General features: G+C 43.0%; 1 protein-coding gene across 1 annotated transcript in view; it reads left to right on the top strand.

Annotated features, from left to right (window-relative positions):
• The window catches only part of LOC126235754 (leukocyte elastase inhibitor-like), a 103,532-nt gene that overhangs the window by 45,262 nt on the left and 36,898 nt on the right, over nucleotides 1–21,372 (top strand). Inside the window, exons 2-3 of the mRNA XM_049944550.1 lie at nucleotides 3,888–3,998; nucleotides 4,410–4,589. Of these exons, the coding sequence (XP_049800507.1) occupies nucleotides 3,921–3,998; nucleotides 4,410–4,589 (258 nt within the window). The 5' untranslated portion in view covers nucleotides 3,888–3,920. The remainder of the gene's footprint in view (nucleotides 1–3,887; nucleotides 3,999–4,409; nucleotides 4,590–21,372) is intronic.

The raw sequence follows: 21,372 nt of genomic DNA, 5'->3' as shown, positions 1-21,372 counted from the left end.
GTGTTTGTCCTTAGGATAATTTAGGTTAAGTAGTGTGTAACCTTAGCAGTTAAGTCACATAAGATTTCACACACACTTGAACTTTTTTTTATGTCAAATCTTCCTTTGCCTCATCAAAATCAGCAAATGGCAGCACAAATGCATACGCCGAGGCGGCGACGCTGCCGTTATGTGCTGCGTATTGTGTGAAGTCATCTGCACTATCATGAAACGAGTCATCACTTCAAGCAGTTGCGCCCCTTGTTGACTCTGAGACTGAAGAAACTGAGCTACATGAACTGCAGATGGTGCAGCAGGCTATAGCGGCGGAGCAGCCATAGCCAGTTAAAGCAGTCCGTCTTCAGGCCACAAGTGGCCCATCGGGACTATTTGACCACCTTGTCAACCTCAGCTGAGGATGCCGATAGGAGGGGCGTGTAGTCAGCACACCGCTCTCCCGGTCGTTATGATGGTTTTCTTTGACCGGAGCCGCTACTATTCGGTCGAGTAGCTCCTCAGTTGGCATCACGAGGCTGAGTGCACCCCGAAAAATGGCAACAGCGCATGGCGGCCCGGACGGACACCCATCCAAGGGCCGGCCTTGCCCGGCAGCACTTAACTCCGGTGATCTGAAATAGTCAATTAAGCAATGCTTAATTACAGACAGTGAAATGCAAAAAAAAAAAAAAAAAAATAGCACAGAGAGAGCAGAAAGGGGTGCAAAAGCAGCAACCGCAGAACCTTGAACATAACGAGCACCATCAAGGCAAACACTGGGTACCCAGAAAACAAGCCACAACAGCAGAAACCAAGCAAAACGATGACAGAACAGGAAGAAAGAAACTTGAAGACTTGAAGATGGCCACATGTAAGCACGCTGACTCGTCGGCAGGTATGTTGTGTTTGGCTTCGTACACAATAGTAAGGAGAGGTGAGCTACGGAGTGGTGGGCCATCTGTCATCGAAGGAAAGCTGGACAGGAGCAGAAATGATTAGCGAACAATCAAATACTGTAAATAGAAGCTTTACTAAATGTAAATATCGTGGGACTAATGCTCCCGTCGGGTAGACCATTCGCGGGGTGCAAGTTTCTCGATTTGACACCACTTCAGCGACTTGCTTGTCGATGAGTACGAAATGATGATGATTAGGACAACACAACACCTAGTCCCTGAGCGGAGAAATTCTCCTACTCAGCAGGGAACTGAACCTGGGCCCTTAGGATTTACATCCTGTCGCGCTGACCACACAGCTACCGGGGGCGGACACTCATTGCAAGAAGTAAAGCCCAGCTCTCAACATCAACAAGGAAGAAGCTCTCTGCCCTAAGCTACGAATGGTGGGGTCAGGGCCTCAACCAAGCTGCGCATGCACAGCATGCATGCATGTAACACAGAGGCTCCAAGTGAAAGTGGACTGAGTCACTGCCACCTGCGGTCATATCTCGTGACCGCAGAGGGTGTACGTAGTACAGAGCCGTTGGAGGCATGCCTCAGCGGGCACGCACCACTGGGTCCGCCAGATCCCACGTGACCGCTGTCGGCGTCTGACAGAAATTGCAACTGTATTGACAACTTAAAGAGATGGTGGGGTGGTATCGATGTCTGATACCACAAGAGACTTAGCCATTCCGGAAATGTTTCCACCCTTGGTAAAAAAGCCAATGATCATCCCCTTTTGGACATCAGATAACCCCTCCATATCCGCATCCCTCCACTGCTAGTGCTGCCACCTGCGGTTATTACAGTTTGGTGGCGAACATAAACAATGGTCACATTAACACGATTGGACTGTGTACATTCTACCACTGTGTTTGTTGTTGGAGTACTGACTCATTCAGAAGAAACTGCATTGATTCACTAGATGCGTAAATGATATGTACTTGAATAGCGTATCCTCAAGTATTGTAGAGAAAGGTATGCACTATTCAGCAGGTTTAATTTTAAATAGGTTTCCACAAGAATTCAAAAATTTGAGTCATAAACCACAGTTTTCAATCGCCTTTAAAGACTTCTATTTTGTACAGGAGTTCTTGACAGAAGTTCAGGACTTCTCTCGGCACTATGTTATTTATTCTTATATTCTCCCAGTTTTATTATTGATTGCTTCGTGCTTTTGTTTCTAAATTTTCTAATAAAAATTCTGTAAAGAAAGTAGTAACTTGACCATGACAAAATAGCTTATGTTCACGTTGTACTGTAGAACTTAGTAAATCAATAAATACACTCCTGGAAATTGAAATAAGAACACCGTGAATTCATTGTCCCAGGAAGGGGAAACTTTATTGACACATTCCTGGGGTCAGATACATCACATGATCACACTGACAGAACCACAGGCACATAGACACAGGCAACAGAGCATGCACAATGTCGGCACTGGTACAGTGTATATCCACCTTTCGCAGCAATGCAGGCTGCTATTCTCCCATGGAGACGATCGTAGAGATGCTGGATGTAGTCCTGTGGAACGGCTTGCCATGCCATTTCCACCTGGCGCCTCAGTTGGACCAGCGTTCGTGCTGGACGTGCAGACCGCGTGAGACGACGCTTCATCCAGTCCCAAACATGCTCAATGGGGGACAGATCCGGAGATCTTGCTGGCCAGGGTAGTTGACTTACACCTTCTAGAGCACGTTGGGTGGCACGGGATACATGCGGACGTGCATTGTCCTGTTGGAACAGCAAGTTCCCTTGCCGGTCTAGGAATGGTAGAACGATGGGTTCGATGACGGTTTGGATGTACCGTGCACTATTCAGTGTCCCCTCGACGATCACCAGTGGTGTACGGCCAGTGTAGGAGATCGCTCCCCACACCATGATGCCGGGTGTTGGCCCTGTGTGCCTCGGTCGTATGCAGTCCTGATTGTGGCGCTCACCTGCACGGCGCCAAACACGCATACGACCATCATTGGCACCAAGGCAGAAGCGACTCTCATCACTGAAGACGACACGTCTCCATTCGTCCCTCCATTCACGCCTGTCGCGACACCACTGGAGGCGGGCTGCACGATGTTGGGGCGTGACCGGAAGACGGCCTAACGGTGTGCGGGACCGTAGCCCAGCTTCATGGAGACGGTTGCGAATGGTCCTCGCCGATACCCCAGGAGCAACAGTGTCCCTAATTTGCTGGGAAGTGGCGGTGCGGTCCCCTACGGCACTGCGTAGGATCCTACGGTCTTGGCGTGCATCCGTGCGTCGCTGCGGTCCGGTCCCAGGTCGACGGGCACGTGCACCTTCCGCCGACCACTGGCGACAACATCGATGTACTGTGGAGACCTCACGCCCCACGTGTTGAGCAATTCGGCGGTACGTCCACCCGGCCTCCCGCATGCCCACTATACGCCCTCGCTCAAAGTCCGTCAACTGCACATACGGTTCACGTCCACGCTGTCGCGGCATGCTACCAATGTTAAAGACTGCGATGGAGCTCCGTATGCCACGGCAAACTGGCTGACACTGACGGCGGCGGTGCACAAATGCTGCGCAGCTAGCGCCATTCTACGGCCAACACCGCGGTTCCTGGTGTGTCCGCTGTGCCGTGCGTGTGATCATTGCTTGTACAGCCCTCTCGCAGTGTCCGGAGCAAGTATGGTGGGTCTGACGCACCGGTGTCAATGTGTTCTTTTTTCCATTTCCAGGAGTGTATGTAAACAAAAATAATTATAAAAATTTCGAGAAATGTGTGTATTTATATTCTGTTAGTAACAGGATATCTCTAGTATTTTAGTAACTGTTTCGTTTTCTCGCACATAAAGCTTTAATGTTAGCCTGCATGTAGGGCTATATTATGTTTCCTTTAAGATGAGTATTTTTAGGGAACCCCTCATATTTAGCAACGGCACTTGAAAGACCTTGTAAAGCAACTGTATCTTCCATACAAGTCGCTCATAGCCGCCTTTTCCTCAGTTTGTCTTTAGGTGGCTGTAATTCTACGGCGCCATGGGCGACGCTCAGGCAGTAGCTCCTCTCGAGGCGGTATCCCACTCAAGCATCGACTTCACTGTGGATCTGTACAAGGTTAGTATTAATTTTAACGTGCTACCCGCCAGGTGCGGAGGCAACGAAGTCTCTCTACATCGTACACTCAAATACAAGAAACCATGACGCACGTGCATCGTCACTCAACAACAATGTTAATACGCAGCTCTTACTTAAAAAACATAGCGGCTACTGCATGCAAACGGGTGGTGGTGGCAGCGTAACATTCTATGTGGTACACGTGGAGCATCAGATGGAGAAAAGTGAGAGGTGTGCCGTTTTCATTAACAGGAATGCAGTTGTGCAGTTAGTAGTATAAGTTTCCAAAAAGGTGATAGGTTTACATAAAATTAATTGTTTATACAACCCCATAGCACAGTAGTAACCAGCAAACCAAAATGTACAACGTAGTTACAAAATCGCATGAGAATCATGTGCATATGATTTCAGGTGCTGGCAAATGAACCAGGGAATCTGTTTTTCTCGCCCCTGAGCATTCAAGTAGTTCTCGCTTTGGTGTACTTCGGAGCAAAGGGCGACACAGCAAAAGAGTTAGAGAGAGGTTTGCACCTTCCCAGCGACAAGCAGCTCACAGACAATGGAATCAATGCCCTGATGCATCGGCTAAATGTGAGTACAAAGCACCAGTCTAATTTTATTTCAGATAAAATCTGTAAAAATAAATACGTTACCCGCTTTGGTACTGTATGAAGTATTGCAATTAGAAACACCGTGTATTATTATTATTTGTATTATTATTTATTCGTTGACTCATTTTTAACACGGTATTAACATAACAAATGTTTAAACAACGTTATCGCTATGCTGTGTTTCCTGAGAACCTGATGAACTTTTCTGTAGGTGTTCTGCAGTTGCAAACAAACAAGTTTGCAGTTGTGTATCCTGTATGATTTTCAGTTCGTTTCGGGTTAACAACGTTGTATGATATTACCGCTGGGACGATGTGTACCAGACTTCTGTTTCCGGTCATGTGTCAGATCCCTCTATTTCATCATCTACTTGTTGCAATTGGTTTGCAAACTGCCAGTGTTGAAAATAGCGATGGATAATAGGAAGAGATTTACTCGGGTATTCGTTATTATGAAGCTGTTCCAGAAATTATTTTCTGAAATATTGGTTTGGCCTACTAAGGACTACAAGAAAGAACTTCTGTATTCTTTCTTTTCTCCATTCTTTCTATCCAGCAATTTTTCATTCTTTCCCTATGGTTTTCTCTTCTTTCTTTTGTCCATATTGCACCTGTATTTTTCTTATTTTCTGGAAGCCCTTGAGATGTTTTACTATTTCTCTTTCTTCTATTTCATCCTCTGTTATTTCCATTTCCCTCAGGTCTGCTTTACCTTCTTTTACCCATGTCATTGATATTTTAGGGATTCTGTCAAAGAAGTTAAAAATTGTTTTAGTTATTCTGTTTTCATCCAGTCTTATTAGGTGTCCATAGAATATTTTCTCTTTCTCATGACATCTGATATTCACTCTTCTTACCTATAAACTTCTGTATTACTCCTTAATTTCCATTTCCCATTCTCATAATTTGGTGCCAAGATTTTCCTGTATATTTTCCTTTCTTCCTTTTTTCTTTCACCTGATTGCTTGATTGAATTTTTTTAAAAAAATGCATTGTAATGCATAAAGGCAGTCTGGTTTAATTACAGTATTGTAGTGACGAAGTTTTGCATTTATGGAAATAGATTTCTTATTATGCAGGTTTTTTGTTAGTTAAAGAGCCACTTTTATTTTCCTTGCCTTTGCTTGGTTAGCTTCTTTGTGTAAAGCATTTGGTTGTATAATGTCACCTAGATATTTAAATTTTGTAGCTCTCTTTCACTCTGCCATAATAATTTTTTATGTATTTCGGTGCCTCCTTCACATCTGTCATGTACACTGTTTTTTCTAAAGATATATGTAGGCCTGCTTTTGAAGCTATCTCGGGGTAGAAGATTTATCTACATTGTTCCATCTAGTATAGATTCAACAAAGATGGCAAGATCATCTGCAAAAACCAGACAATCAAAACTCACGTTTCCCCTTTTCTCCCAAGTCTGATTCTTCCAGTCTCTTCCTCTTCTGTTATCTTCCTCCATTTCCTGATAACCTTTTCTAGCACACAATTCAACAGTAGTAGGGACAGTCCATCTCCCTGCCTTAAACCAGTTTTGATATCAAAAGCCTTGGAGACTTCGGCTAAAAATGTCATTATGGATTTTGTATTTGCTACTGTGTCTTTTTTGATTGCCACTGATTTGTTGTCAGTTCCAAACTCATGTAAGGTGTTGAATAATGTTTTCCAGTCAATTGAATAGTATGCTTTTTTGAAGTCTTCGTATGTTATATAAATACTTTTAGATCTCATACTTCTACACATGATTATGAATTTCAGATTTAAAATTTGTTCCACACAGGATCATCCTTTTCTTAATCCTCCTTGGTACTCTCCTAGACGCTGATCCAATTGGTTTTCCAGCCCTTTTTGTAATGATTTTGAAAGAACTTTGTAAGTTACTGGAAGGAGGGATAGTCCTCTCTAGTTGCTGGGGTCAGTTTTATCTCCTTCCTTGTGAATTGGGTGAATTAATGCTATTTTCCAATCTTCTGGTATAGCTTCAGTTTCCTATATTTTTTGTAAGACTCCATGCAGCTTCTTGACTGTTCCTGCTACTGCAATTTTCCACATTTCACCCGTTACCGAATCTTCCCTGGGGACCTTGTCATTCTTGAGATATTTAATGATATTTTTAATTTCATCCATGCTGGATGCTTCTGAGTTTGTGTAACTATACCCTGGATTTTGTTATTGAAAATTTGCTCTTGGTTACTCACAATTGAACAATTTACTGAAATAGCTCGCTAATATTTCACAGTTTTCCTTGTGGTGTAGGGCTAATTTTTCGTCTTCATTCTTGAAGTACAAGATAAGTAACTGGAGGGTTTGTTTAAAAGTTTTATAGAAGTTCCTAGAAAGAATTGTTATTATTGAATGAAAAGTTTTTGGGTTTCCAACAGCGTCAAGTAATTATAATTACACAAGCTTTTGGCCAAGCACTCCTTGGCCTTTGTCAAGTGGTATGACTGCTAGTGGGCTGCTGGTACGCCCCTTACATACACTAGCTGCTGGCTGTGACGTCACTGGTGACTGTGGCATCGGCATGTAGGGGCATGTGTTGACTCGGCGCTCGATGCGCCCGCTTCACACACGCGATTGCTGGATCCCAAAGCATGCTGGGCACCAAGAGACCATCACTGTGTTGGGTGTTATTGGCGATTTTATTTCAGTTGCTTCTTTAATCACGCCATCCCAGAAAACTTTATAAGGGGCCTACTGGCAGTCCATTCCCAGTCATACAACTTGACAATATCCAAGGGTGCTTGGCTGAAAGCTCATGTAATTTTAATTGCTTGACCCGGTTGGAAACCCGAAAACTTTTTATTCAGTAATACAGCCGCGAGACTTTATTAGGCCGGCCGGAGTGGCTGTGCGGTTCTAGGCGCTGCAGTCTGGAACCGAGCGACCGCTCCGGTCGCAGGTTCGAATCCTGTCTCGGGAATGGATGTGTGTGATGTCCTTAGGTTAGTTAGGTTTAATTAGTTCTAAGTTCTAGGCGACTGATGACCTCAGAAGTTAAGTCGCATAGTGCTCAGAGCCATTTTTTAGACTTTATTACGTTAATTGTTACTAGTATCGGCAATTCCCCGTTATGGAGAGTGCTAAGACCCAATCGATCTTTATTTTCGTGATGTTTGTAATCTGTTTGTATAGTTCTTTTGTTAGTCTCTTTGTACGGACTCCCTCTTTCTGAAGTGGCCAATATATATTTCTCATTATTTTCCTCTCTTGTTTTTCTGTCTCCTTTTTTCCCCTTCTCTCTTGATTGCTGTTGTTTCTGAGGCGTAAAAGGCCTCTGGTAAGACTACTGTATTATAGTGTCTTAATTTGGCATTGTTGGAGGTGCTTCCTTTCTTGCACTGGTTGCATGTACGAGGTGCGACAATAAAGTAATGAGACTGACGTGAAAAAAAATGTTGCTTACCGTTTTAGTCAAGTTTACTGTTGTCTCCTTCACAGTAGTTCCCATCTGATTGCACACACTTTTCCAGCGCTTCTGCCATTGTTGGTAACATTTCTGGAACTCATCTTCTGTAATACCATCCAAGACCCTCGTCACAACTTTTTGGACATCTTGTGTTGTTTGAAAATGGTGTCCCTTGACCGCCGTTTTGACTCTTGGAAATAGAAAGAAGTCGCACGGAGCGATATCTGGTGAATAAGATGACTGTGGTAATACTGAAATTTGTTTTGAGGTTAAAAATTGCTGTACTGACAGAGCAGTATGGGATGGCGCATTATCGTGATGCAGAATCCAATTATCAGCAATGTTGGCACCGACAGGAAGAACTCTTTTACGAAGTCCTTCTAAAATTTCTTTGTGGTAATATTGGTTAACTGTTTGTCCAGGAGGCACCCACTCTTTATGAACAACTCCCTTGGAATCAAAGAAGCACATAGGCATGCATTTCACTTTTTTTTTCTTCCTGGGTGATCCATGCGAACTTTGACGTTTTGTCTCTGGATGGTACTGAAAAAACCAACTTTCATCACCAGTGGTAACACGGCTCAACAGTTCTGGATTGATTTCCGTTTGCTCTAACAGATCGGCTGTCACATTTTTCTGTTTTTCTCGCTGTTGTGGTGTGAGATTTTTGGGCACCATTTTTGCACAAATCTTTCTCATATCAAGATCTTCAGTTATTATTAGACAAACCGTTTCTCGATTGATGTTCAGTTCTTCTGCAAGCATTTTCATGGATAATCTTCGATCAGATCGTACGAATTCATGCACCCTGGCCAAGTTGACATCCGTCCGTGAGGTTGATGGTCGTCCACTGCAGTCTTCATTTTCAACATTCGTTCTGCCTTCACTAAACATTTTACGCCAACGAAAAACTTGAGCTCTTGACATAACCTCCTCTCAAAAAGCCTTCTGAAGCTTACCATAAGTTGTCGTCGCGTTTTCACCCAATTAACGCAAAAAGAAATGGCATACCGTTGCGCAGTATTATGCGATTCCATTTCCGTGACGAGAGACAGAAACAGGTGTTAACTTATTACAGCACAACTCACGACTGAGCAGTTGCATCGATGTGCCACTTGGACTAGAAGCAGCTTATAGACAAAGGTCAAAGATATTGTGCCTACGCAAGCCTGCAGGGTTGCCACATCTTGCAAACAAAATGTCTCATTTCTTTATTGCCGCACCTCGAAAGTCTGTATGCTTTCCATAATTTTGTGATTCTTTCCTCATTGAACATCCATTTCACTTCCGTTTGTTGTATAAGCTCTCCACGGTACTTATAACTTTCTACCTTCTTATCTTTCCATACGCAGTTGCCAATGGGTGTCTGTCTGTGGATTTTCTGTCCATATACTGTGTTTTTTCATAGAACATTTCGTGTTTCGCGTAGTGTCTCTAGAGCTTCTTAGGTTTCTCTTCTGTTATTTGTTACGATGGCTATATCACTAGCAAAGGCCAGAGATTTTGTACTGACACTCTTCCGTTGTGTTTCGGTGTCTTTCCCTCATTGACTCCTTTGTCGCATGTCCTGATTAATTTCTCTAAAACTGAATGAAATAAAATGGAAGACAAGCCATCCTCCTGTCTCGCTCCTTTCTTGGATTCGAATAGTTTGCAGATCTCCTCCAAATGTTCAAATGTGTGTGAATTCCTAAGGGACCAAACTGCTTAGGTCATCGGTCCACAGACTTACACACTACTTAAACAAACTTATGCTAAGAACAACACACATACACCCATGCCCGAGGGAGGACTCGAATCTCCTGCGGGAGGGGCCGCACAGTCCGTGACATGACGCCTCAAACCACGCGGCCACTCCGTGTGGCAGATCTCCTCCACGAATTTCAGTTTGGATGTCGTACTTGTTAATGTTTCCTGGGTTAGCTATCTGTTCACCTTCATTTGAAGAGTGTTTATGTGGTGTCACCGCTAGACACCACACTTGCTAGGTGGTAACTTAAATCGGCCGCGGTCCTGTAGTACATGTCGGACCCGCGTGTCGCCACTGTGGGATCGCAAACCTAGCGCCACCACAAGGCAGGTCTCGAGAGACTGAGGAGACCTCGTCCCCAGTTGTACGGACAACATAGCTAGCGATTGGACGTGCTAAGCCTTGCTCTCATTTGCCGAGATATAGACAGTAGAATAGCCCTCTGCTAAGTTAAATGGCGACCACCTAGCAAGGCGCCATTTGTATCAGTGCCAATAGCTTACGAGTATGCAGGAGAGATGTATTCCAACAAGAGAATAAAGTTAAGTATTAAAAAAGCTACGTATTTTTCTTTAGTGCATTTATAAGTCTCATGTTCCAGACTTCACGCCCGTCTGCGTTAGCCTTGCGTGCCCTATCGGCTACAGCATTGTGTCTGGGCTGTATGGTCTAGACACAACTGTTTATCTATGGAGTCGTAAGCCTTCTTGAAATTTAGAATTGTTTCTGTGGTGTTTCTGGACTTTCTCGTTGTTAATATTTTTCTCTGACACGAATCTGTTCACTTCGTGATCTTCTCTTCCTCAACTTCGCTTAGTATCTCCTATCTGTGGATCTATCTGAGGCTCCAGTCGACTTAACATGGCTCTGGATAGAATTTTGTATGTGACAGGTACTAGTGAAATTCCTCTGTATTTATTACGGTCTGTTTGATCTTTCTTGTGGAGAGTGCTGACTCGCACTCCTATGATACTTTTCCTGTTACTGAGAAAAAATGGTTCAAATGGCTCTGAGCACTATGGGACTTAACTGCTGTGGTCATCAGCCCTTAGAACTTAGAACTACTTAAACCTAACTAACCTAAGGACATCACACACATCCATGCCCGAGGCAGGATTCGAACCTGCGACCGTAGCGGTTTGCGGTTCCCTACTGTAGCGCCTAGAACCACTCGGCCATTCCGGCCGGCGTTACTGATAAGGTTAGATGATTCTGTGTATCTTGGGTGAAATGTTTTCGGCGTCTAACCTCCAGATTTCTTAAATAAGCCCATCTTCTCCAGCTACTCTGTTGTTTTTCAGTGATTTTAATATGTTCACCATTTTTTCTTGTTAGGCTTTGTAATCCAGGTTAGGATCTGACTAGTTTCTGCATGCAAAGCTGCGTGCATTATTTCGATGTGCGATACTTGCAAATCGGCAGGACCATGGCTGAGATCTTCCACGTGTTTCCTGTGCATTTCACTTCTCATCCAACTTATTATCTTGGTGTCAACTATTTCTGTGAAAGGCCTTGGATCTGTCCCCGATGTTTCTGCCAGATTGAATAGTCTGTAATTAATGTCTGTAGTTATGATTGTTCAATTGAATGCTCAATATATATAATTACTCTGAATTTAACTTTCATATGTCTGGCAAAGGTTGTTTAGACCTACTTCCAGACTATTTTTCTACTACTGGCGAATATATCCTAGAAAAAGTAAATATCTAATACTTCCGTGTAAACTCTGATTCTCTTATTTTATCACGATTGACTTTTCTCACAATGTAGGTACGAGTCAACCAAGTATTTGGCATTCAAAGGTGAAAGTTGTTGATTGTAATTTTGGGAAAGGTTCCAGCCGCAACTAAAAACGACTTTGTTTTAATGAATGCCACCCCAACTTGCTTCTTAAATCCGTGACGTTCTCTCCCCTGTTTCGTGAGAATACAAAATGAGGAGCCTTTCTCTGAACTTCATTAACGGTCTCCGTTAGTCCTATCCGGTAAAGATCATATCGTGCTGTAATATTCTGGGATCGACAAGCGTAGTGTGTGCAATCTCTGTACTAGATATCTGCCCATAAAACGCAATATTTGTTTCGCCATCTCCATGACACTGTTTACAAATGTAATCAAGAGAAATTTTATTGAATAGACACCTTTTTAAATTTATAACATTTGTCGTGTAATCGAAATGTAGGGGGATCTGTTTTTAGTACCCATATGGAGGATCTCACACATTTTATTGCTCAGGATCACACTTCTCGCACCATGCAGATATTATATATAAATCATATTGCAATTCGGTCTGATCTTCTGGTGGCTTTAGACGGACAACAACGTCAGCAAATAAACAGTGCTTCTCATATTGTCTCCAAAATCCGTATGTGTTATAAAACTGTAAGTATGTTCTACATGTACTCCTATACCACCGGATCGATTTCAACCAAACTTTGTAAACATATCACTTGTTACTGCTGTTGTGGCCTTCAGTCCAGAGACTAATTTGACTGGTTTGATGCATCTATCTATGTTATTCTATCCTGTGTAAGATTCTTCATCTCACAGTACCTACTGCAACCTACGTCCTTCTGAATCTGCTTAGTGTATTCATCTCTTGGTATCCCTCTACGACTTTTATCCTCCACGCTGCCCTCCAATACTAAACTGGTGGTCCCCTGAAGCCTCAGAACATGTCCTACCAACCGATCCCTTCTTCTAGTCAAATTATGCAACAAATTTCTCTTCTCCCAAATTCGATTCAATACGTCTTCATTAGTTACATGATATACCCATCTAATCTTCAGCATTCTTCTGTAGCACCACATTTCGAAAGCTTCTATTCTCTTCTTGTCTAAACTATTTATCGTCTGTGTTTCACATCCATACATGGCTACACTCCATACAAATACTTTTAGGAAAGACTCGCTCACACTTAAAGGTATACTCGATGTTAACAAATTTCTCTTCTTCAGAAACGCTTTCCTTGTCAGTGTCAGTCTACATTTGATATCGTCTCTACTTCGACCATCATTAGTTATTTTGCTCCCCAAATAGCAAACCTCGTACGCCAGGGCTTAACAACTGGCCGGTTTTGAGCGCGAGTACTCGCGTCTGCTCAGGCAAGAGCTCGCGAGCAGCTGCATGGTCGCTGAGTAGGGAGGGAGGGGAGGGAGGGGAAATGCGCGCGCACGTTTGAATAGGGCCGCAGCGTGCCTATTGAATTCGCGCCGACTGTGTAACGTTTAAAGTACTACGATCAGCTCTTAAGTCACTTCGCTGGTTAAGAATCATGTGAAGTCGCCGTTGTGTAACCCCAACCGTGTTTTCGCAGTTCAAACCCCATTGGGAGGAATTGTATCTGTTTACTGAAAAAGATGGTGTTGCAAAATGTTTAGTATGTCACAAAACGCTGAATTCTTTTACGAAATTTAATTTGCAGCGACATTATATGTCGTACCACGCGAAAGACTACGGACGTGGAAAATGTGATTGACCAGATCGTGTACAGGAAGTTATTAAACTTAAAAGGAAGCTATCCGAAGAAGATCTGGACGACGAAGAAAAATCAGCTGAGGCAGCTCTGAGTGGGTTACAAAATTGCTTTGCTTTTAGCAAAATCCCTGCGCCCCTTAACTGATGGCGATTTAATAAAAGAATGTTTGGTAGTTGCAGCGGAACATTTGTGTCCATCTCAAGTTGAACAGTTTCGGATTGTGCCATTATCTAACATGAGCATTATGCGTCGCATACAGGACATGGCAGACGACGTCCAGAGCCAGCTTGCAAATATCTGTAAAGATTTTATGGCGTATTCTCTAGCTCTGGACGAAAGTGTTGATATCACTGGAACAGCGCAGCTTGCCATATTTATTAGAGGTGCTAATAGAGATCTTCAGGTGAGGGAGGAGCTCCTCGATGTAGTAGCCATGAAGAACACTACAACCGGAGGTGATATTTTAAGTAGTGTTGAAGAAAGTGTTGAAAATATAGGATTGTCGTGGAATTCTTTAGTTTCAATGTCTACAGATGGTAGAGGCATACACTAAGCTAATAAAATTATGTGGCACCTGTACATTCTCCTTTATTTGTTTCATTTGTCGCAGTAATAATTCGTGAGTGATATTCCTGCAGGTGGCCGCGGATTTACATTGACTGGCGGCAGCTGTTGTTTGCCCCATGTGACTCTCCCCACTCTCCGCTCTGGTCCGGTAGTGTGGGTAGCGTGCTCGCGCTGCTCCGTGCTCGCGCCTTGCTGCTCACAGCTTGCTCCGCGAGCACGTATGTTGTGAAGCCCTGTCGAACGCTAACTTAAGTGTCTCATTTCCTAATCTGATTCCCTCAGCATCAGCAGATTTAATACAACTACATATCACTTCTGTCCGGAAAGAACTACTGTGGGGATAAGAAATACATACGTCTCAAAGCGGTGTGGATGGAAAAGGAGCGTAGCTCACGACGTGCAGACAGCCAGACTACATTCATCCATATTTGATAACGAGAGCACTTAGTGGCCTGCAACCATCTTTTTACATAGTTTCAGACCTTTGCGAGACTTCTTTCAGCTGAACAAGCCACAAAATGATGAAAGGAGAAATGTTTATAGCTTACTATGTTTGACATATATCACCTGAAAAAGTGCAGGGGATATGATGTTATAAACAGTGAGCTGCGTAAAAGCGAAACTGTAGAGTGAAATTCGCTAGAATGCTAGGTGAAATATCTACACAGGTGTGTAATATATATGTGAAATACACTCATGCAAAAAAAAATCGCAACACCAAGAAGGAGTTGTGCGAGATAAACGGAAGTTGGTAGGCGTGTTTCTAAATCTGAAAGATGACGTTTATTAAAATTTCGTCCTGGTCTCATAAGAGTTGTGCTAGCAGCGCCTCTATGAGGATGCAAATCAGATTTGCTTCAAATAAGCGCTGTAACAAATGGTTCAAATGGCTCTGAGCACTATGGGACTTAACTTCTGAGGTCATCAGTCCCCTAGAACTTAGAACTACGTAAACGTAACTATCCTAAGGACGTCACATACGTCCATGCCCGAGGCAGGATTCGAACCTGCGGCCGTAGCAGTCGCGCGGTTCCACAGTGTAGGCCTAGAACCGCTCAGCCACACCGGCCGCCGCGCTGTAACCGGCGTGAGCGTTAGTTACCTTTGAGATTGGACTTAGTGAGCTGATGTCAGTCAAGAGGAATGCTCTTAAGACATTACCAAAGGTTCGCAGAGTTTGAGCAAGGTTCTGTAATAGGGCTACGAGAAGCTGGATGTTCCTTCTGCGATAGTGCAGAAAGACTTGGCGGGAATGTAGTCACTGTACATGACTGCTTTCAACGATGGTCACCTGAACGGTCTCCGGACGGCCACGTGGCACTACGGAGAGGGGAGACCATCGTGTTCGGCGTATGGCTCTGGCGCATCGTACCGCGTCTGCAGCATCAGTTCCAGCAGCAGGTGGCACCACAGTGACACAACGAACAGTCACGAATCGGTTACATCAAGTACACATCCGACCCAGAAGCCCTGCAGCGTGCATTCCACTGACCCCAAACCGCCGTCATTTACGAGCGAGAGCTCATTGGCGGGCGAAGTGGATATCTGTTGTACTTCCTCATGAAAAGCAGTTCTGCCTTGGTGCCAGTGATGGCCTTCTGTTGGTAAGAAGGAATCCAGAGCGCACGCAGCCAACTTCCTGTCTGCAGCCTAGACACACAGACTACAGCTAGAGTTATGATCTGGGATGCGATTTCGTATGAGAGCAGGGGCAGTGTCGTGGTTTTCCCACGCACCCTGATTGTAAATTTGTACTTCAGTCTAGTGATTCGACCTGTTGTGCTGCCATTCGTGAACTGGATTCCAGGGAGTGTTTTCCCATCAAGTGTTGCAGGCATGTAACTCCATCCCACAAACTGACAAAATGGTTCAAATGGCTCTGAGCACTATGGGACTCAACTGCTGTGGTCATTAGTCCCCTAGAACTTAGAACTACTTAAACCTAACTAACGTAAGGACATCACACATATCCAAGCCCGAGGCAGGATTCGAACCTGCGACCCTAGCAGCAGCGCTGTTCCGGAATGAAGCGCCTAGAACCGTTCGGCCACAGCGGCCGGCCGGGACAGACAGAGAATGGGAAGATGGCGATGGACAAAGATAGGGGGAGCATGAGGTGGACAGAGAGAGGGGGAATTGGGAAATGGACAAAAAGGGAAAAGGAGGAAGAGGAGCTTGACAGAGGGAGGGAAGAGGACGAAATTTGACACAGAAAGGAAAGAAATTCGAAATTTGTGGTAAGTTCCTATGGAACCAAACTGCTGAGGTCATCAGCCCCTAGGCTAACACATTACTTAATCTAATTTAAACTACTTTCGCTATGGACAACATACACGTCCATGCCCGAGGGAGGAGTCGAACCTCCGACGGGAGAAGCCGCCCGAACTGTGACAAGGTGCCCCAGACCGCGCAGCTACCACTTGCGGCGAAAGGAAAGAGGACGAAATGGACAGAGAGAGGGGGGACGAGGATATGGATATAGAAAGAGGGAGGAAAAGATGGACAAAGAGAGGGGCAGGGAGAGATGGATACAGAGAAGGGGAGAGAGTAAATGGACAGAGAGAGGAGGAAGAGGAGATTGAGATGAAGGAGGAAATGGACAGAGGGGAAAGGAGCAGATGGACAAAAGCGGGAGGAGCAGATAGTAGACGCAGAAAGAAAAGAGACGAACATGGACAGAGACAGGGAGGAGGAGGAGATGAACAGAAAGAGGAGGGAGATGAACAGAGTGGGGGAAGAGAAGATGGGCAGAGAGAGGGGAACAAGGAGACGAACTAAGGGAAGTCTGGAATAAATACACACGTTGGCAACATCGGGTAGTCAGCTAGTCATTTGTATAGTTGAGAACAGCACTGGCCCTATAAAGCTTCCTTGGGGAACGCTAAATGTAACTTTAGTTTCAATAGCTGACTTCCCGTAACCTTTTTCTTGTACCAAATCACGAACCCAGCCGCAGAACTGAGTCTATACTCAGTAGGTAAGTAATTTATTAGAAGCGAATTATGAGGAGCAGTATCAGTCGGCTTGAGATCTTCTGTCAATAGCACTCATTACTTCAGCGAATAAAGGATCTGTTTCACAAGAACGATATTTTTTGAGTCCGTGCTGGTAGTTTGTGACTAGATTGTTTTTACCAAGGTCTTTCATACTGGTGGAACAAAATATAAACTCCAACATCATACTACAAATCATGACCTCTGCAGCTTTTCAGTCTTTGAATAAGAACCCTTCCCCGAGTGAGTGGTTGTATATCACTTGTGAAAAACAGAGCTATTTCATCAGCATACAGTGAAAGGAATCCGACTGATTTTCAGTTTGAACCAGCCGACATTCCTCTATTGACTTATTTTGTCTCACTATATTGAGTGTATCTGCTTCCAAATTGCTCGTGTTCGTAGTTGTTCTTGATTGGAATTCTGGAATATTTACTCCATGTTATGTCGTGAACGGGCTTCGAAAAATCGCATTTTGTGGTCCACTTTAGTTGCGCTGTCGTCGTTAAGATTACTATTGTTGTCACACAGTGAAGTTATTGACTGCATTTTGCACTAGTATACTTTACGTACGACCAGAACATCCTTAGATTGCCTGTCACTATTCGAGAGAGTGTCTTTGTGGGTGCTATTAAAAGCATCTTGTACTGAAGTCCACACGACGTTTCGAATATCTGTAAGCTGTCCCCGTTATTAAAAATTTTGTGTTCTTCAAAAATCTAGCATGCTTTTTTCAATACTCCTTCAGTACTGTCCAGCCCTGTTATGTGTGTACCATAGGACATCTGTAACACTTTACTTGGTAACACTATTTCTCCGAATTTGAGCTACATCTGGTCGACACTTTCATCGTATGGAAGGAAAGGAGACTCGCTCTAATGAAAACGTCAAGAGCATTTTTATCTGTTTTTTTTAATAGCTGTATTTTTTGTTGGATGTGAATATTACGATATTCAATCTTGCTACAACGATCGTTTGGTTGGGTACTAATTCCAGTATTCATCAAGATATTATTTATTTTCTCACGATTGGACTGTTTTTCACTAAGAAGTCTAGTATGCCATCAAAATCATTTACCATTCGAGTGGGTTCTTAAACTAATTGCTAAAAAATTTTTTGGAGAAAGCATTTTTGTAAAATTTCGGGAGCTGTTTCACGGTTATCACCGAATTTAAACATTTATTTTCCCAATCATATTGAGGGCAGATTGAAATCACCACCAGCTACAATTAAATGATTAAAAAAACTAAAAAGCCGCCTCGATTGCGAAAAAAGCACCTAGTGTTAAGTGTTAACCCAGGTTTCGGTGTAGATAACTACACCTTCTTCAGAACAACAATAAAACCCACAAGTGCCTATGAAGACCTTTGTCAATGATTTCTACAGGAACGAGTATACAATGTGAAAGGCATATTACTATAAACATAACTAGGTCTACTAGAATTCTTCGGGTCGATTCCACAATGTCAGGTCTTGTAGGCGATGACATCTCGGTCGGCGAAAGATTCCAATCCAGGTAGAGACGCGTTTTCACAGCGGACAATGACGAGTGTAAACCACCCCTGCCAGCTGCTCCAGTAGCGACATCCAGTGTAAAATTAATTCGACAACCACGAAAGCACTTGTGGGTTTTATTGTTGTTCTGAAGAAGGTGTAGTTATCTACGCCGAAACCTGGGTTAACACTTAACACTAGGTGCTTTTGTCGCAATCGAGGTGGCTTTTTAGTTTTTTAATATATTAACCAACGATTGCTGACGCGCTGCGATGTTGAAGGTTCTGCAATTAAATGAGTCGGCTACTTATTTGAAATTAGACTCAAAATAGCCTTAAACCTTTCAGGAACTATGACATGTGAGTCGTAGGGACGAAGTCGGTAAAAGGAACCAGCCATTAATATATTTCGGTTCTCGAGTATAGCTTCTTTCCATATTAACTCACAGCAAATATCTAATTCACCTTCACTAGAAGATAAACTGCTGCTAACAGCAACATACACGCTACCATCAACTGAGTTCTGTTATCCTTGCTGTATCCTGTTAAGTCCCTGATTAAAAATTTAGGCTAAACTTATCTCCGAGTTTAGGAAATTTTCATTACCTACATCGATAAATGCTTCATTGTGTTCTGTGAGAGCTTGGAGGTGTTCCCAACACAGCTGCGACGGTTTACAACTGCAATGTCGATGTTTCCTAGCTAGTCAAAAAAAAAAAAAAAAAAGTCGGGCAGTTTTAACGGAAAAAAGAAGCCATCAATCTTCAGTACTAAGTGGACAGTAGCTCTACAGAATTTATAGATTAATTTTATCTTTAACAGACCACCGTTCGAATGTTAGGTTTTATATTGGACAGAGATTACCTCTGCCGATTACGTGTAAACTCATACCACGCCCCCTTTATGTCGCTCTCCGAAGAAAGACTCATCAATCGGCAAGACACAGTGAAACCAGGAGCTCCTCTGAAGTCGTCCACACGTCAGAAAAATAAAGTTTCATGGATGATGTTTATACAACCCAAAAGTTTCGCCAGCAGCTAAGAAAACCGATGTAAAGCCTTCAAATTAAATACGATTTCAGTCCCCAAACTCGCAATTCTTTTCTTTTATACGCACCAGCCTTCCGACTGGTTTGATGCGTCACGCCACGAATTCTTCTCCTGTACCAAACTTTTGATCTCAGAATAACAAATGCAAAATACATCCTCAATTACTTACTGGATGTATCACAATCTCTGTCTTCCTCTACAGTTCTTATCTTCTACAGCTCCCTCTAGTACCATGGAAGTTATTCGTGACCTCTTAACAGACGTCAGATTATCCTGTGCCTTCTCTTTGTCAGTGTTTTCCATATATCGCTTACCTCACCGGTTCTCTGGAGACCCTACTCATTCCTTACCTCATGTGTCCACCTAAAATCCAACATTGTTCTTCTGTAGCATCACATCTTAGATGCTTCGATTCTCTTCTGTTCCAGTTTTCCTGCACACATATCTCACTGCCATACAACGCTGTGCTCCAAACGTACATTCCAAGAAATTTCTTCCACAAATGAAGACCTGTGTTGGACACTCGCAGACTTCTCAGGGATGCCATTTTTGGCAACACTAGTACTAGTATGTTTTTTATGTTCTCTTTGCTCTGTCCGTGATGGGTTATCTTGCTGTCTAGGTAGCAGAATTCCTTAACTTCGTCGACTTCGTATCATTACTTTTGATGTGTCTCTCTGTTCTCATCTTTGCTACTTTCTACTTCCATTTTCTCTCAGTCCATATTCTGTACTCGTAAGACTGTTCATTATGTTCGATAGGTCCCATAATTCTTCTTCACTTTCACTGAGGGTAGCATGTCAACAGTGAATCTTAACATTGATATCTTTTCAACTTGAATTTTAATCCCACTCTTGAACCATTCTCTCATTTCCGTCATTGCTTCTTTGATGTATAAATCGAACAGTAGGGGCGAAAAACCACATCTCTGCCTTAGAATTTTTTTTAATCCGAGCATTTCGTTCTTTCTCTGCCAGTCATATTGCTCGGTCCTTGTACCTATTGTACGAGTATATTACCCATCTACCTCTGTAGCTTACCCCCTTTTTAATCTCAGAATTTCTAACACCTTGCACCATTTTACATTGTCGAACACTTTTTCCAATCATCAAATTTTATAAATGCGTCCCAGTTTTTCTTCACTCTTGCTCCCATTATCAACCGTAACGTTAGAACTGCCTCTCTAGTGCGTCCCACTTTCATTAAGCCAAACTGATCGTCGTCTTAACACATCCTCTATTTTCTTCTCCATTCTTCTGTATACTATTCTTGTCAGTAACTTACAAGCATGAGCTATTAATCTGAGTGTGAAATAATTAATTCTCGCACTTGTCGCCTCTTGCAGTCTTCAGAGTCGTGTGGATGATATTTTTCGGAAAGTCAGGTGCTACATCGCCATCCTCATAGATTAGAAACATCAACATATATAATCGTTTTTTTTTTCTTTTGCCCCTTTCTCGACGATTTTAAAAATTCCTGTGGAATATTACTTATACATTCTGCGTTATTTGAACAGAGTATTCCAAAGCCCTTTTAAATTCTGATTCTAGTGATGCATCCCGTATCTCCTCTCTGTCGATTCCTGTTTCTCCTTCTATCACGTCATGAGATAAGTGCTCCTCCTTACAGGGGACCTTAATGTACTCTTTGCGTCTGTCCGCTCTCTTCTGACTCTGGAATTCCCATTCCATTCTTAATGTTATCACCCTTGCTTTTAATTTCACCAAAGGTTGTTTTGATTTGTCTATATTGTAAGTTAGTCCTTCCAGCAGTCATTTCGTTTTCGATTTTTTCACATTTTTCATGTAGCCATTTCGCCTTAGTTTCTCCAAAGTGATTTGTATATCTATGTTACTAAACTTTCCTGAACATTTTCGTACTTCCTTCTTTCATTGTTCAAATGAAGTATTTGTTCTGTTACCCATGGTTTCATTGTAGTTATCTTTCTGATACCTATGATTTTCTCTCCAACTTCTGTGACTGCGCTTACTAGTTAAGTCCACTCCCCGTCAACTGAAATTCCTACTGAGTT

Source organism: Schistocerca nitens, chromosome 2 (assembly GCF_023898315.1).
Source record: "Schistocerca nitens isolate TAMUIC-IGC-003100 chromosome 2, iqSchNite1.1, whole genome shotgun sequence".
Taxonomy (NCBI): Eukaryota; Metazoa; Arthropoda; class Insecta; order Orthoptera; family Acrididae; genus Schistocerca; species Schistocerca nitens.
The sequence above is the reverse complement of the archived record's forward strand: the minus strand, read 5'-3'. Positions and strand labels throughout refer to the sequence as shown.